General features: G+C 48.0%; 1 protein-coding gene across 3 annotated transcripts in view; it reads right to left on the minus strand.

Moving 5' to 3' along the window:
- Positions 1-16132, minus strand: part of FZR1 (fizzy and cell division cycle 20 related 1) — a 366770-nt gene that overhangs the window by 126890 nt on the left and 223748 nt on the right. For all 3 annotated transcript variants that reach the window (XM_063915431.1, XM_063915413.1, XM_063915422.1), the window contains one exon: positions 6059-6124. In XM_063915431.1, the coding sequence (XP_063771501.1) occupies positions 6059-6124 (66 nt within the window). The remainder of the gene's footprint in view (positions 1-6058; positions 6125-16132) is intronic.

Below are 16132 nucleotides of genomic sequence, written 5' to 3' on the forward strand. Positions count from 1 at the left end.
GAGAGGCAGAGGAGGGAACACATACACTGACTGGTACACCCACGGTGTTACCAGAGCGTCCACAGCTATTGCCTGAGGGTCTCTTGACCTGGCGCAATACCGGTCCAATTTTTTGTTGAGGCGAGACGCCATCATGTCCACCTTTGGTTTTTCCCAACGGTTCACAATCATGTGGAAAACTTCTGGATGAAGTCCCCACTCTCCCGGGTGAAGGTCGTGTCTGCTGAGGAAATCTGCTTCCCAGTTGTCCACGCCCGGGATGAACACTGCTGACAGTGCTATGACATGATTCTCCGCCCAGCGCAGAATCCTTGCAGCTTCTGCCATTGCACTCCTGCTTCTCGTGCCGCCTTGTCGGTTTACGTGGGCGACTGCCGTGATGGGTTCGGACTGGATCAACACCGGCTGACCCTGAAGCAGCGGTTTTGCCAGACTTAGAGCATTGTAGATCGCTCTTAGCTCCAGTATATTTATGTGAAGAGACGTCTCCAGGTTTGACCACACGCCCTGGAAGTTTCTTCCCTTTGTGACTGCTCCCCAACCTCGTAGGCTGGCATCCGTAGTCACCAGGACCCAGTCCTGTATGCCGAATCTGCGGCCCACTAACAGATGGGCAGTCTGCAACCACCACAGGAGAGACAACCTTGTTCTCGGTGACAGTGTTATCCGCTGATGCATGTGCAGATGCGATCCGGACCATTTGTCCAGCAGATCCCACTGAAATGTCCGTGCATGGAATCTGCCGAATGGAATCGCTTCGTACGAAGCCACCATCTTTCCCAGGACTCTTGTGCATTGATGTACTGACACAGTTCCTGGTTTTAGGAGGTTCCTGACAAGTTCGGATAACTCCCTTGCTTTCTCTTCCGGGAGAAATACCTTTTTCTGAACCGTGTCCAGAATCATACCCAGGAACAGCAGATGCGTTGTCGGGGTCAATTGAGATTTTGGAAGATTTAGAATCCACCCGTGATGCTGAAGCACTACTTGTGTTAGCGCCACACCGACTTCCAGCTGTTCTCTGGACTTTGCCCTTATCAGGAGATCGTCCAAGTAAGGGATAATTAATACGCCTTTTCTTCGTAGAAGAACCATCATTTCGGTCATTACCTTGGTAAAGACCCGAGGGGCCGTGGACAAACCAAACGGCAGCGTTTGAAACTGATAATGACAGTCTTGTATCACGAACCTGAGATACCCTTGGTGTGAGGGGTAAATCGGGACATGTAGATAAGCATCTTTTATGTCCAAGGACACCATGAAGTCTCCTTCTTCCAGATTCGCTATCACTGCCCTGAGTGACTCCATCTTGAACTTGAATTTCTGTATGTACAGGTTCAAGGATTTCAGATTTAGAATAGGCCTTACCGAACCGTCCGGTTTCGGTACCACAAATAGAGTGGAATAATACCCCTTTCCCTGTTGTAGGAGGGGTACCTTGACTATCACCTGCTGAGAATACAGCTTGTGAATGGCTTCCAAAACCGACGTCCTTTCTGAGGGAGACGTTGGTAAAGCAGACTTTAGGAACCGGCGAGGGGGAAACCTTTCGAACTCCAGCATGTAACCCTGAGATATTATCTGCAGGACCCACGGGTCCACTTGTGAGTGAGCCCATTGATTGCTGAAAATCTTGAGTCGACCCCCCACCGTTCCTGGGTCCGCTTGTAAAGCCCCAGCGTCATGCTGATGGCTTTGTAGAAGCCGGGGCGGGCTTCTGTTCCTGGGCAGGGGCTGCATGCTGCCCTTTCTTACCCTTTCCTCTGCCTCTCGGCAGATAAGACTGTCCTTTTGGTCGCTTTTTATAGGAGCGAAAGGACTGCGGCTGAAAAGACGGTGTCTTTTTCTGTTGTGAAGGGGTCTGAGGTAAAAAGGTGGATTTGCCGGCAGTTGCCGTGGTCACCAGGTCCGAAAGACCGACCCCAAACAATTCCTCTCCTTTATATGGCAATACTTCCATATGCCTCTTGGAATCCGCATCACCTGACCACTGTCGCGTCCATAAACTTCTTCTGGCAGATATGGACATCGCGCTTACTCTTGATGCTAGAGTACAAACATCCCTCTGAGCATCTCGCATATAAAGAAAAGCATCCTTTAATTGCTCTAGAGTCAATAAAATACTGTCCCTATCCAGGGTCTCAATATTTTCAGTCAGAGAATCCAACCACACTACCCCAGCACTGCACATCCAGGCTGAGGCTATTGCCGGTCGCAGTATAACACCAGTATGTGTGTATATACTCTTCAGTGTAGTTTCCAGCCTCCTATCTGCTGGATCCTTGAGGGCGGCCGTATCAGGAGACGGCAACGCCACTTGCTTTGATAAACGTGTGAGCGCCTTATCCACCTTAGGGGGTGTTTCCCAGCGCGCCCTAACCTCTGGTGGGAAAGGGTATAATGCCAATAACTTCTTTGAAATTAGCAATTTTCTATCGGGGGTAACCCACGCTTCATCACACACATCATTCAATTCCTCTGATTCTGGGAAAAATACAGGTAGTTTTTTCACCCCCCACATAATACCCCTTTTTGAGGTACCAGCAGTATCAGAGATCTGCAACGCCTCCTTCATTGCCGTGATCATATAACGTGTGGCCCTATTGGAAAATACGTTTGTTTCTTCACCGTCGACACTAGATTCATCTGTGTCGGTACCCGTGTCGACTGACTGAGGTAAAGGACGTTTTACAGCCCCTGACGGTGTCTGAGACGCCTGAACCGGTACTAACTGGTTTGCCGGGCGTCTTATTTCGTCAACTGACTTTTGTAGTGTGCTGACATTATCACGTAATTCCATAACTAAAGGCATCCATTCCGGTGTCGACTCCCTAGGGGGTGACATTACCATCATCGGCAATTGCTCTGCCTCCACACCAACATCGTCCTCATACATGTCGACACACACGTACCGACACACAGCAGCCACACAGGGAATGCTCTAATCGAAGACAGGACCCCTTAGCCCTTTGGGGAGACAGAGGGAGAGTTTGCCAGCACACACCAAAAGCGCTATAAATGTATATAAACAACCCTAGAAGGTGTTGTTTACTATATATGCGCTCTTAATATATAAATATCGCCAATTTATGCCCCCCTTCTCTTTGTTACCCTGTTTCTGTAGTGCAGTGCAGGGGAGAGTCCTGGGAGCCTTCCTCACCAGCGGAGCTGAGCAGGAAAATGGCGCTGAGTGCTGAGGAGAATAAGCCCCGCCCCTTTTTCGGCGGGATTTTTCTCCCGGTTTTTAAGAAACTGGCCTGGGTCAAAATACATACATATAGCCTTAATGGGTATATGTGATGTATTTATTTTGCCACTAAAGGCAATTATATTGCTGCCCAGGGCGCCCCCAGCAGCGCCCTGCACCCTCCGTGACTGAGTCAGTGAGCCGTGTGACAACAATGGCGCACAGCTGCAGTGCTGTGCGCTACCTTCATGAAGACTGTGGAGTCTTCTGCCGCCTGTTTTCCGGACCTCCGTTCTGCCGTCTCTTCAGCGTCTGTAAGGGGGATCGGCGGCGCGGCTCCGGGACGAACCCCAGGCTGACCTGTGTTCCGACTCCCTCTGGAGCTAAGTGTCCAGTAGCCTAAGACTCCAATCCATCCTGCACGCAGGTGAGTTGGAAATCTCTCCCCTAAGTCCCTCGATGCAGTGATCCTGTTGCCAGCAGGAATCACTGAGATTGAAACCTAAAAAAAAAACTTTTCTAAACAGCTCTTTAAGAGAGCCACCTAGATTGCACCCTCTCGGACGGGCACAAAAACCTAACTGAGGCTTGGAGGAGGGTCATAGGGGGAGGAGCCAGTACGCACCATGTGACCTAAAAGCTTTTTTAGATGTGCCCTGTCTCCTGCGGAGCCCGCTATTCCCCATGGTCCTGACGGAGTCCCCAGCATCCACTAGGACGTTAGAGAAAGGTGGATTTCCCGGCTGTTGCCGTGGCCACCAAATCCGATAGACCGACCCCAAATAATTCCTCCCCTTTATACGGCAATACTTCCATATGCCGTTTGGAATCCGCATCACCTGACCACTGTCGCGTCCATAAACTTCTTCTGGCAGATATGGACATCGCACTTACTCTCGATGCCAGAGTGCAAATATCCCTCTGAGCATCTCGCATATAAAGAAAAGCATCCTTTAATTGCTCTATAGTCAATAAAATACTGTCCCTATCCAGGGTATCAATATTTTCAGTCAGGGAATCCGACCAAACCACCCCAGCACTGCACATCCATGCTGAGGCGATGGCTGGTCGCAGTATAACACCAGTATGAGTGTATATACTTTTCATGGTAGTTTTCAGCCTCCTATCAGCTGGATCCTTGAGGGCGGCCGTTTCAGGAGACGGTAACGCCACTTGTTTTGATAAGCGTGTGAGTGCCTTATCCACCCTAGGGGGTGTTTCCCAGCGCGCCCTAACCTCTGGCGGGAAAGGATATAATGCCAATAACTTCTTTGAAATTAGCAGTTTTCTATCGGGGTTAACCCACGCTTCATCACACACTTCATTCAATTCCTCTGATTCAGGAAAAACTACAGGTAGTTTTTTCAGACCCCACATAATACCCCTTTTTGTGGTACTTGCAGTATCAGAGATATGCAAAGCCTCCTTCATTGCCGTGATCATATAACGTGTGGCCCTACTGGAAAATACGTTTGTTTCTTCACCGTCGACACTAGATTCGGTGTCCGTGTCTGTGTCGACCGACTGAGGTAAAGGGCGTTTTACAGCCCCTGACGGTGTCTGAGACGCCTGGACAGGTACTAACTGGTTTGCCGGCCGTCTCATGTCGTCAACTGATTTTTGTAACGTGCTGACATTATCACGTAATTCCATAAACAAAGCCATCCATTCCGGTGTCGACTCCCTAGGGGGTGACATCACCATTACCGGCAATTGCTCCGCCTCCACACCAACATCGTCCTCATACATGTCGACACACACGTACCGACACACAGCACACACACAGGGAATGCTCTTATCGAAGACAGGACCCCACTAGCCCTTTGGGGAGACAGAGGGAGAGTTTGCCAGCACACACCCAAGCGCTATAAATATATAGGAACAACCCTACAGAAGTGTTGTTTCCTTTATAGCAGCTTAATATATCAATATCGCCAAAAAAGTGCCCCCCCTCTCTGTTTTTTTACCCTGTTTCTGTAGTGCAGTGCAGGGGAGAGTCCTGGGAGCCTTCCTCGCAGCGGAGCTGTGCAGGAAAATGGCGCTGTGTGCTGAGGAGATAGGCCCCGCCCCCTATTTCGGCGGGCTCTTCTCCCGGTGTTTGTGAGACCTGGCAGGGGTTAAATACATCCATATAGCCCCAGGGGCTATATGTGATGTATTTTTAGCCAGAACAAGGTATTATCATTGCTGCCCAGGGCGCCCCCCCCCCAGCGCCCTGCACCCTCAGTGACCGCTGGTGTGAAGTGTGCTGACAACAATGGCGCACAGCTGCAGTGCTGTGCGCTACCTCATGAAGACTGAAAAGTCTTCTGCCGCCGGTTTCTGGACCTCTTCACTTTTCGGCATCTGCAAGGGGGTCGGCGGCGCGGCTCCGGGACCGGACTCCATGGCTGGGCCTGTGTTCGATCCCTCTGGAGCTAATGGTGTCCAGTAGCCTAAGAAGCCAATCCATCCTGCACGCAGGTGAGTTCACTTCTTCTCCCCTAAGTCCCTCGTTGCAGTGAGCCTGTTGCCAGCAGGACTCACTGAAAATAAAAAACCTAATAACTTTTTCTAAGCAGCTCTTTAGGAGAGCCACCTAGATTGCACCCTGCTCGGACGGGCACAAAAACCTAACTGAGGCTTGGAGGAGGGTCATAGGGGGAGGAGCCAGTGCACACCACCTAGTCCTAAAGCTTTTATTTTTGTGCCCTGTCTCCTGCGGAGCCGCTAATCCCCATGGTCCTGACGGAGTCCCAGCATCCACTAGGACGTCAGAGAAAAGCACCGTGGAAGAACACTGCATGACAAAAATCTCTGAAAACATGTCAGACAACAGAAATAGGCTCATGTACTCCCAAACACATTTAGCTTTTTGTGCAGTATACTCACTCTCTCAGACCAACCAACTGAAGTCACAGAGTCCCCTTCTAATGATAAGTCACAGAGCCTAGTCACCTGGAAACATTAAACAAATGGAAAGAAAATTTTATTAAATATTCAAAGGCAACAGTTACACAGAAACCAACAATTGCTAATATAACCCTCTATTTGCTAGATGTATAATGCTAATAACTTATATTGCACTATGGGCGTAATTCAAGGTTGACTGCAAAAATAAGAATTTACTCACCGGTAATTCTATTTCTCGTAGTCCGTAGTGGATGCTGGGTACTCCGTAAGGACCATGGGAAATAGACGGGCTCCGCAGGAGACTGGGCACTCTAAAAGAAAGATTAGGTCCTATCTGGTGTGCACTGGCTCCTCCCTCTATGCCCCTCCTCCAGACCTCAGTTAGGGAAACTGTGCCCGGAAGAGCTGACACTACAAGGAAAGGATTTGGAATCCAGGGTAAAACTCATACCAGCCACACCAATCACACCGTACAACTCGTGATAACTATACCCAGTTAACAGTATGAATAACAACTGAGCCTCACTGAACAGATGGCTCATAACAATAACCCTTTAGTTAAGCAATAACTATATACAAGTATTGCAGACAATCCGCACTTGGGACGGGCTCCCAGCATCCACTACGGACTACGAGAAATAGAATTACCAGTGAGTAAATTCTTATTTTCTCTGACGTCCTAGTGGATGCTGGGTACTCCGTAAGGACCATGGGGATTATACCAAAGCTCCCAAACGGGCGGGAGAGTGCGGATGACTCTGCAGCACCGAATGAGCAAACTCAAGGTCCTCCTCAGCCAGGGTATCAAACTTTTAGAATTTTGCAAACGTGTTTGATCCCGACCAGGTAGCAGCTCGGCAAAGTTGTAAAGCCGGGACCCCTCGGGCAGCCGCCCAAGAAGAGCCCACCTTCCTCGTGGAATGGGCTTTGACTGATTTAGGATGCGGCAGTCCAGCCGCAGAATGTGCAAGTTGAATCGTGCAACAGATCCAGCAAGCAATAGTCTGCTTAGAAGCAGGAGCACCCAGCTTGTTATGTGCATGCAGGATAAACAGCGAGTCAGTTTTTCTGACTCTAGCCGTCCTGGAAACATAGATTCTCAGGGCCCGGACTACGTCCAGCAACTTGGAAGCCTCCAAGTCCCGAGTAGCCGCAGGCACCACAATAGGTTGGTTCAAATGAAACGCTGATACCACCTTAGGGAGAAATTGGGGATGAGTCCTCAATTCTGCCCTGTCCATACGGAAGATCAGATAGGGGCTTTTACATGACAAAGCCGCCAATTCTGACACACGCATAGCCGAAGCCAAGGCCAAAAGCATGACCACTTTCCACGTGAGATATTTCAACTCCACGGTCTGAAGTGGCTCAAACCAATGTGATTTTAGGAAATCCAACACAACGTTGAGATCCCAAGGTGCCACTGGGGGCACAAAAGGGGGCTGAATATGCAGCACACCCTTAACAAACGTCTGAACTTCAGGCAGTGAAGCCAGTTCTTTCTGAAAGAAAATAGACAGGGCCGAAACCTGGACTTTAATGGATCCCAATTTTAGGCCCATAGTCACTCCTGACTGTAGGAAGTGCAGAAATCGACCCAGTTGAAATTCTTCTGTTGGGGCCTTCATAGCCTCACACCAAGCAACATATTTTCGCCATATGCGGTGATAATGTTTTGCTGTCACATCCTTCCTAGCTTTTATCAGCATAGGAATAACTTCAACCGGAATGCCCTTTTCCATCAGGATCCAGCGTTCAACCGCCATGCCGTCAAACGCAGCCGCGGTAAGTCTTGGAACAGACAGGGCCCCTGCTGTAGCAGGTCCCGTCTGAGAGGCAGAGGCCAAGAGTCCTCTGAGATCATTTCTTGCAGTTCCGGGTACCAAGTCCTTCTTGGCCAATCCGGAACGACGAGAATAGTTCTTACTCCCCTCTTTCTTATTATCCTCAGTACCTTTGGTATGAGAGGAAGAGGAGGGAACACATAAACCGACTGGTACACCCACGGTGTCACTAGAGCGTCCACAGCTATCGCCTGAGGGTCCCTTGACCTGGCGCAATATCTTTTTAGCTTTTTGTTGAGGCGGGACGCCATCATGTCCACCTGTGGCCTTTCCCAACGATTTACAATCAGCTGGAAGACTTCTGAATGAAGTCCCCACTCTCCCGGGTGGAGGTCGTGCCTGCTGAGGAAGTCTGCTTCCCAGTTGTCCACTCCCGGAATGAACACTGCTGACAGTGCTATCACGTGATTTTCCGCCCATCGGAGAATCCTTGTGGCTTCTGCCATCGCCATCCTGCTTCTTGTGCCGCCCTGTCGGTTTACATGGGCGACCGCCGTGATGTTGTCTGACTGAATCAGCACCGGCTGGTTTTGAAGCAGGGGTCTTGCCTGACTTAGAGCATTGTAAATGGCCCTTAGTTCCAGAATATTTATGTGTAGGGAAGCTTCCCGACTCGACCATTGTCCTTGGAAGTTTCTTCCCTGAGTGACTGCCCCCCAACCTCGGAGGCTTGCATCCGTGGTCACCAGGACCCCATCCTGTATGCCGAATCTGCGGCCCTCGAGTAGATGAGCACTCTGCAGCCACCACAGCAGAGACACCCTGGCCCTCGGGGACAGGGTGATCAGCCGATGCATCTTAAGATGCGATCCGGACCACTTGTCTAACAGATCCCACTGAAAGATCCGTGCATGGAATCTGCCGAATGGAATTGCCTCGTAAGAAGCTACCATCTTTCCCAGGACTCGCGTGCAGTGATGCACCGACACCTGTTTTGGTTTTAGGAGGTCTCTGACCAGAGATGACAACTCCTTGGCCTTCTCCTCCGGGAGAAACACCTTCTTCTGTTCTGTGTCCAGAATCATACCCAGGAACAGCAGACGCGTCGTAGGAACCAGCTGCGACTTTGGGATATTCAGAATCCAGCCGTGCTGTTGTAGCACTTCCTGAGATAGTGCTACTCGGACCAACAACTGCTCCCTGGACCTCGCCTTTATAAGGAGATCGTCCAAGTACGGGATAATTATAACTCCCTTCTTTCGAAGGAGTATCATCATTTCGGCCATTACTTTGGTAAATACCCTCGGTGCCGTGGACAGACCAAACGGTAACGTCTGGAATTGGTAATGGCAGTCCTGTACCACAAAACGGAGGTACACCTGGTGAGGTGGGTAAATGGGGACATGTAGGTAAGCATCCTTGATGTCCAGTGATACCATGTAATCCCCCTCTTCCAGGCTTGCAATAACCGCCCTGAGCGATTCCATTTTGAACTTGAACTTCCTTATATAAAAGTGTTCAAGGATTTCAAATTTAGAATGGGTCTCACCGAACAGTCTGGTTTCGGTACCACAAACATTGTGGAATAGTAACCCCGTCCCTGTTGAAGGAGGGGAACTTTTATTATCACCTGCTGGAGGTACAGCTTGTGAATTGCCGCCAGTACTGCCTCTCTGTCCTGGGGAGTAGCTGGCAAGGCTGATTTGAGGTAACGGCGAGGGGGAGACGTCTCGAATTCCAGCTTGTATCCCTGAGATACCACTTGTAGAACCCACAGATCCACCTGTGAGCGAACCCACTGGTCGCTGAAGTTCCGGAGACGGGCCCCCACTGCACCTGGCTCCACCAGTGGAGCCCCAGCGTCATGCGGTGGACTTAGTGGAAGCAGGGGAGGATTTTTGTTCTTGGGAACTGGCTGTATGGTGCAGCTTTTTCCCTCTAACCCTGCCTCTGGGCAGAAAGGACGCGCCTTTAACCCGCTTGCCTTTCTGGGGCCGAAAGGACTGTACCTGATAATACGGTGCTTTCTTAGGCTGTGAGGGAACCTGAGGTAAAAATGTCGACTTCCCAGCTGTTGCTGTGGAAACTAGGTCCGAGAGACCATCCCCAAACAATTCCTCACCCTTGTAAGGCAAAACCTCCATGTGCCTTTTAGAATCCGCATCACCTGTCCACTGCCGAGTCCATAATACTCTCCTGGCAGAAATGGACATGGCATTAATTCTAGATGCCAGCCGGCAAATATCCCTCTGTGCATCTCTCATATATAAGACAACGTCTTTAATATGCTCTATGGTTAGCAAAATCGTATCCCTGTCGAGGGTATCAATATTTTCCGACAGGGTATCGGACCAAGCTGCTGCAGCACTACACATCCAAGCTGAAGCAATTGCAGGTCTCAGTATAGTACCTGAGTGTGTATATACAGACTTCAGGATAGCCTCCTGCTTTCTATCCGCAGGCTCCTTTAAGGCGGCCGTATCCTGAGACGGCAGTGCCACCTTTTTTGACAAGCATGTGAGCGCCTTATCCACCCTTGGGGATGTCTCCTAACGTAACCTGTCCTCTGGCGGGAAAGGGTACGCCATCAGTAACTTTTTAGAAATCACTAGTTTCTTATCGGGGGAAGCCCACGCTTCTTCACACACTTCATTCAACTCATCTGATGGGGGAAAAACCACTGATTGCTTTTTCTCCCCAAACATAATACCCTTTTTAGTGGTACCTGGGTTAATGTCAGAAATGTGCAACACATTTTTCATTTCCGTAATCATGCAACGGATGGCCCTAGTGGAATGTACATTAGTCTCGTCCTCGTCGACACTGGAGTCAGACTCTGTGTCGACATCTGTGTCTGCCATCTGAGGTAGCGGGCGTTTTTGAGCCCCTGATGGCCTTTGAGACGCCTGGGCAGGCACTGGCTGAGAAGCCGGCTGTCCCACAGCTGTTATGTCATCGAACCTTTTATGCAAGGAGTTGACACTGTCGTGTAAAACCTTCCACATATCCATCCACTCTGGTATCGACTATCACACTTATCGGCACCTGCTCCGCCTCCACATAAGCCTCCTCATCAAACATGTTGACACAGCCGTACCGATACACCGCACACACACAGGGAATGCTCTGACTGAGGACAGGACCCCACAAAGTCCTTTGGGGAGATAGAGAGAGAGTATGCCAGCACACACCACAGCGCTATATAATCAGGGATTTACACTAACACAAAGTGATTTTTCCCTATAGCTGCTTTACATATACAGTTTGCGCCTAAATTTAGTGCGCCCCCCCCCCCCCTCTTTTTTACCCTTTGAGCCTGGAAACTGCAGGGGAGAGCCTGGGGAGCTGTCTTCCAGCGGAGCTGTGAAGAGGAAATGGCGCCAGTGTGCTGAGGGAGATAGCCCCGCCCCTTCTCGGCGGACTTCTCCCGCTCTTATATTAATATTATGGCAGGGGATTTTTGCACATATATAGTTTTTTAGACTATATTATGTGCTGTTTGCCAATGTAAGGTACTCTAATTGCAGCCCAGGGCGCCCCCCCCCTCCCCAGCGCCCTGCACCCATCAGTGACCGGAGTATGTGGTGTGCATAGGGAGCAATGGCGCACAGCTGCAGTGCTGTGCGCTACCTTAATGAAGACCGGAGTCTTCAGCCGCCGATTTCCAGGATGTTCTTCTTGCTTCTGGCTCTGCAAGGGGGACGGCGGCGCGGCTCCGGGACCGGACGACCGAGGCTGGGCCTGTGTTCGATCCCTCTGGAGCTAATGGTGTCCAGCAGCCTAGAAGCCCAAGCTAGCTGCAAGCAGGTAGGTTCGCTTCTCTCCCCTAAGTCCCTCGTAGCAGTGAGTCTGTTGCCAGCAGATTTCACTGAAAATAAAAAACCTAACAAATACTTTCTTTACTAGAAGCTCAGGAGAGCCCCTAGTGTGCAACCAGCTCGAGCCGGGCACAGATTCTAACTGAGGTCTGGAAAAGGGGCATAGAGGGAGGAGCCAGTGCACACCAGATAGGACCTAATCTTTCTTTTAGAGTGCCCAAGCTCCTGCGGAGCCCGTCTATTCCCCATGGTCCTTACGGAGTACCCAGCATCCACTAGGACGTCAGAGAAACAACATTTTCCTCTAATGGACAAAACCATGTGCACTGCAGGGGGGGGAGACGCACATATAACATGTATAGAGAGAGTCAGATTTGGGTGGGGTGTTTTCAAACAAATCTAAATTGCAGTGTAAAAATAAAGCAGCTAGTATTTACTCTGCATAGAAACAATAAAACCCACCCAAATCTTATTCTCTCTGCACATTATATCTGCCCCATCTGCAGTGCACATGGTTTTTGTCCTTTAGAGTAAAATGTTGTTTTGCAAGCAACCTTGGATTAGGCCCTATGTTAGGGGATTTGCAGTCCCAATTGTGCTAAAAAGATATCCAAAGGAGTAAAGGGGTATGGGTGAAAAGGAGACATTTGGACTCATTATGTAGGAGGTAAATTATTTAAAAAACAAATTTATATTGAAAAATGTCAATGTATATTTATGATAAAAATAGGGACACAGTGATCAGATAGACAACTTAACTAGCTTGTCAAATCAATGTGCTCCGCAAAAAAAAAAAATCAGAGAAGTGATAAAGCAGTGATAAGTGCAAGGTGATAACACACCAGCCTATCAGCTCCTGACTGTCATTTTTCAAACCCGTAATAATTGGCTGGTGCTTTATCACCTTCCACTTATCACTGCTTTATCACTTCTCCAGGCTTAATACATCTGCCCCAGAATAAATGTACCTGCAAAAGCCACCAACTTCACACTAAGTAAAATGATCAGGTGATGTGCACAACTATGAAATAAGAGGAGACCTCACACATCTAGCCTCAATACACCTTGCAGCACGAGATACCTGGCGCAACTATGCTAGCATCAGGCATCTTTTTTGCCGAAAATGCATCTTACTCGCAACACGGATAAAAAAGCCCAAATAAACATTTAAATATTCTGACAGAATAGGTCATGTGTATTTAAGCTCAATTGTACTATGTACAATTACCGATTAAAGTGAATCCATTACAAAATCCCAATGTTTCAATAATATGAAATCACTCTTGCACAGTGTTTTACTATGAAGAGTCTACATCAGTGGCTCCCAAACTATGGGGTAGATGTAGTACCTGCTGATACGGGGTACAGCGGTGCAGCAGATACCGCATCCCCTGATGTAAGAAACCCACGTTGTCTGTTCAATGCCTGGGACGCTATGCTGGGCAATGTATGAGCAGTCAGTTCACTGCAGCTATCGATTTTGACTGCTGCAACTGTTGTTGCCTGGCGCACAGCACTGTCACTGGCTGCCGGCTCCGACAGCCAGAGACTGTGTTTACAAAGACAATAAAGCGGTTTTTTTCAATATGGATGAGGGTGCCACTAGGGGATTTCTGACCGGAGTATGCGAACAATCTATGCAAGCGCCGGTCAAAGCAGCCGGGATGGAGAGTGCACTTCGGAAAAGATGTCAATTAGCACTCTCCCTCTTCGGCAAAGCTGCCAATAATACATGCCGCCGATGCATAAACCTGTGTCGCCACACTAAATGAGCGAAGCAGGTCAATAGAAATATCAGGAGAAGTGCCACCATTAATACGGGAGTGGATCATTAGATCCACACTAAAAAGGTCTACAGTCAATAGGTTGACCACTGATGGTGAACATGCATTAGGTTTACAGGGTCAAAAGGTTTACATGGAATAGGTAGACCATAGGTCTTCTACCTGCGGCCCTCAGCTGCTGTGGAACTAACATTCCAGCATGCCTAGCCTCAGTTTTAGCATGCCTTAATAGCAAAACTGTGGCAGGGCATGCTGGGATGTGTAGTTGCACTGAAGCTGGAGGGCCGCAGGTTGAAGACCCATGAGGTAGACAGTAGAAAAGGTAGACAGGGTCAAAAGGCTGACATAGAATTTTTTTTTTTTTATTTGGATGTTTTGACACTCTGCTGCCCCAAAAACCCCCATTATTGTACAGCTCCCCCTGGCCATGCTTCAGGCAAGGCAGGTTCCTTTTCCCAATCGTAGCCCACGTGGATGGTAAAGTATTAAAAAGTTGAAAAAATGTCGACCTGTTGAACTTGTCTAACTTTACCTGTCGACCTAGTGCATGTCTACCATTGGTGGTTGACCTATTGACTGTAGACTTTTTTAGTGTAGATCTATAAACCAAATACCCATTATACCCCCTCAGTCCCCAAGACTTAAGCTCAGGTGACTAAATTAGTATTTCCGTCAGTTTGATTATATCATCTGTGCACAAGAATGGTTATCCTTAACCACTTGCCTGGCATGGTTGCTTCAGATGTGACCATATCAGAAAGTGCCTTATCTAATCTGGTCACACAGGACGTGTTCAGTCAGATACTCAGTGTGTGCAGCTGCAGGGAAGAGAAACTTCCGGATGCAGTGCTCTCAGAGGGAAGTTTCCTCTGCCTCCCTACACACTCCCATCCCCAGCGCTGGCTGTGCTTCTAATCGGTCAGCACGGCAGGACCTCCCACCCGGTGGATGCAGACAATAGCAGCTGGAGAAATGTAAATTAACCACCATCTACCCAGCGTGTACCTGGTGGCTGCCCGGCTGTTAAAATTAAAGTTGCAAAGGACGAACGGTACCGATCGATGTTCCGATGTTTGAACTAATATTTTTATTTTTACAAATATCCATTTTTTTTTCTTATTTTTTTTTTAATAAAATCACTTTGGATAATTTTAAATACATGTTCTTTGCCTAATTCACTCATAGAAAAAACCCTGACAATTTCTGAGCGGCGTTTGGAAAAAACATTTTGTCAGTTAATTGGTTAAAATCTGGACTATCGGGGTGCCTTGAGGACTGAATTTTGGAAGCCCTGGTCTACATTAATTAAATAAATCACTAGCATTCAGATTGCACTATTAAACTCTATGTACAGTATCTGCTCACATCTGTTATGACATTTGTGCAATAAAAACGTGATTGTATTACTCAGATTTTAAATGAGCCTTGGCTGTGGATCTGAAGAATATTAACACTATTACCTGCACAGCTTTATAGCTGTTACAGGACTATGTGAACACTGGAAGTAAGAATAATGAATCAATGAGAAGTTTGCTGCTCAGAGAGGGTGAGCACACACCAGAGCAATACTGGCACAACAAAACGTACATATCGCCTCATGTGTACCCACTACTGCACACTCACCCGGATCGCATGCAACATCTTCTGGTCGGCCCTGCTAACCAGAATATCTTGCATGCAACTTGGTGCATTGTAATGAAGGGTGGAACAGTGATCGTTTTGTTGTTCATGAAATCTTTTCCGTTTGTCTATGAGCAATATGGCATGGTTCGGAGCAAAGGGAAATCACCATTGGACCATTTGCCAGTCGTTCTGATCTGTAGCCGGCCTAAAGTTGGCCACATACCTACAAAAATATCTTGCCAACTAGTTAAGTGGTTGTAATGAAAATCTGCTAATTTATGGGAGCAAATGACTGAAAACAGAAGAAAATGGTCGTTCAGTTGGTTAAAATGTGTTTGATTTAACCAACTTGTCTGAACAACTGTTTTTGTATATTGTTGGTGTTTGCTCCCATACATTGCCAGATTTTCACTCGAACCAGCCAACTAGTTCAATGGTTTGATTGATAATTAAGCTGTCCACACATTGAAAATGTGTGGACAGCTTAATTCTGTTAGTTTGCCTTATCCAAATGTCTATGTCAGTGGTTCTCAAACTCTGTGCTCAGGACCCCACACAGTGCATGTTTGCAGGTAACCCAGCAGGTGCACAGGTGTATTAATTACTCACTGACACATTTTAAAAGGTCCACAGGTGGAGCTAATTATTTCACTTGTGATTCTGTGAGGAGACCTGCAAAACATGCACTGTGTGGGCTCCTGAGGACCGAGTTTGAGAACCTGTGGTCTATGTGATGCAGATGCAATAACATTCAGGGCACGTTATGTGGCCTGACTATGTTTGTAGATTTTAAAAGGAAAGATCTGAAGATTGAAAAAGTTTCCCAGCAGGGCCAGCTAAACTCTTAGTCTACGAGTCTTGTGTTATTATTATTTTGTTCTCAATTGTAAAATACAATGTAATATGCTGGCGCTACATAAGAAACTGTAAATAAAAACCGATAGCCCAAGATATGTATTACTAGCAGCACTGCCCACCAATGTTTATGTATAATATACAGTACATAATAAGTAGCAGTCCCCCTTTTTACACACATTACGGCAG

The sequence above is a fragment of the Pseudophryne corroboree genome, chromosome 1, assembly GCF_028390025.1.
Source record: "Pseudophryne corroboree isolate aPseCor3 chromosome 1, aPseCor3.hap2, whole genome shotgun sequence".
NCBI classification, from domain to species: Eukaryota; Metazoa; Chordata; class Amphibia; order Anura; family Myobatrachidae; genus Pseudophryne; species Pseudophryne corroboree.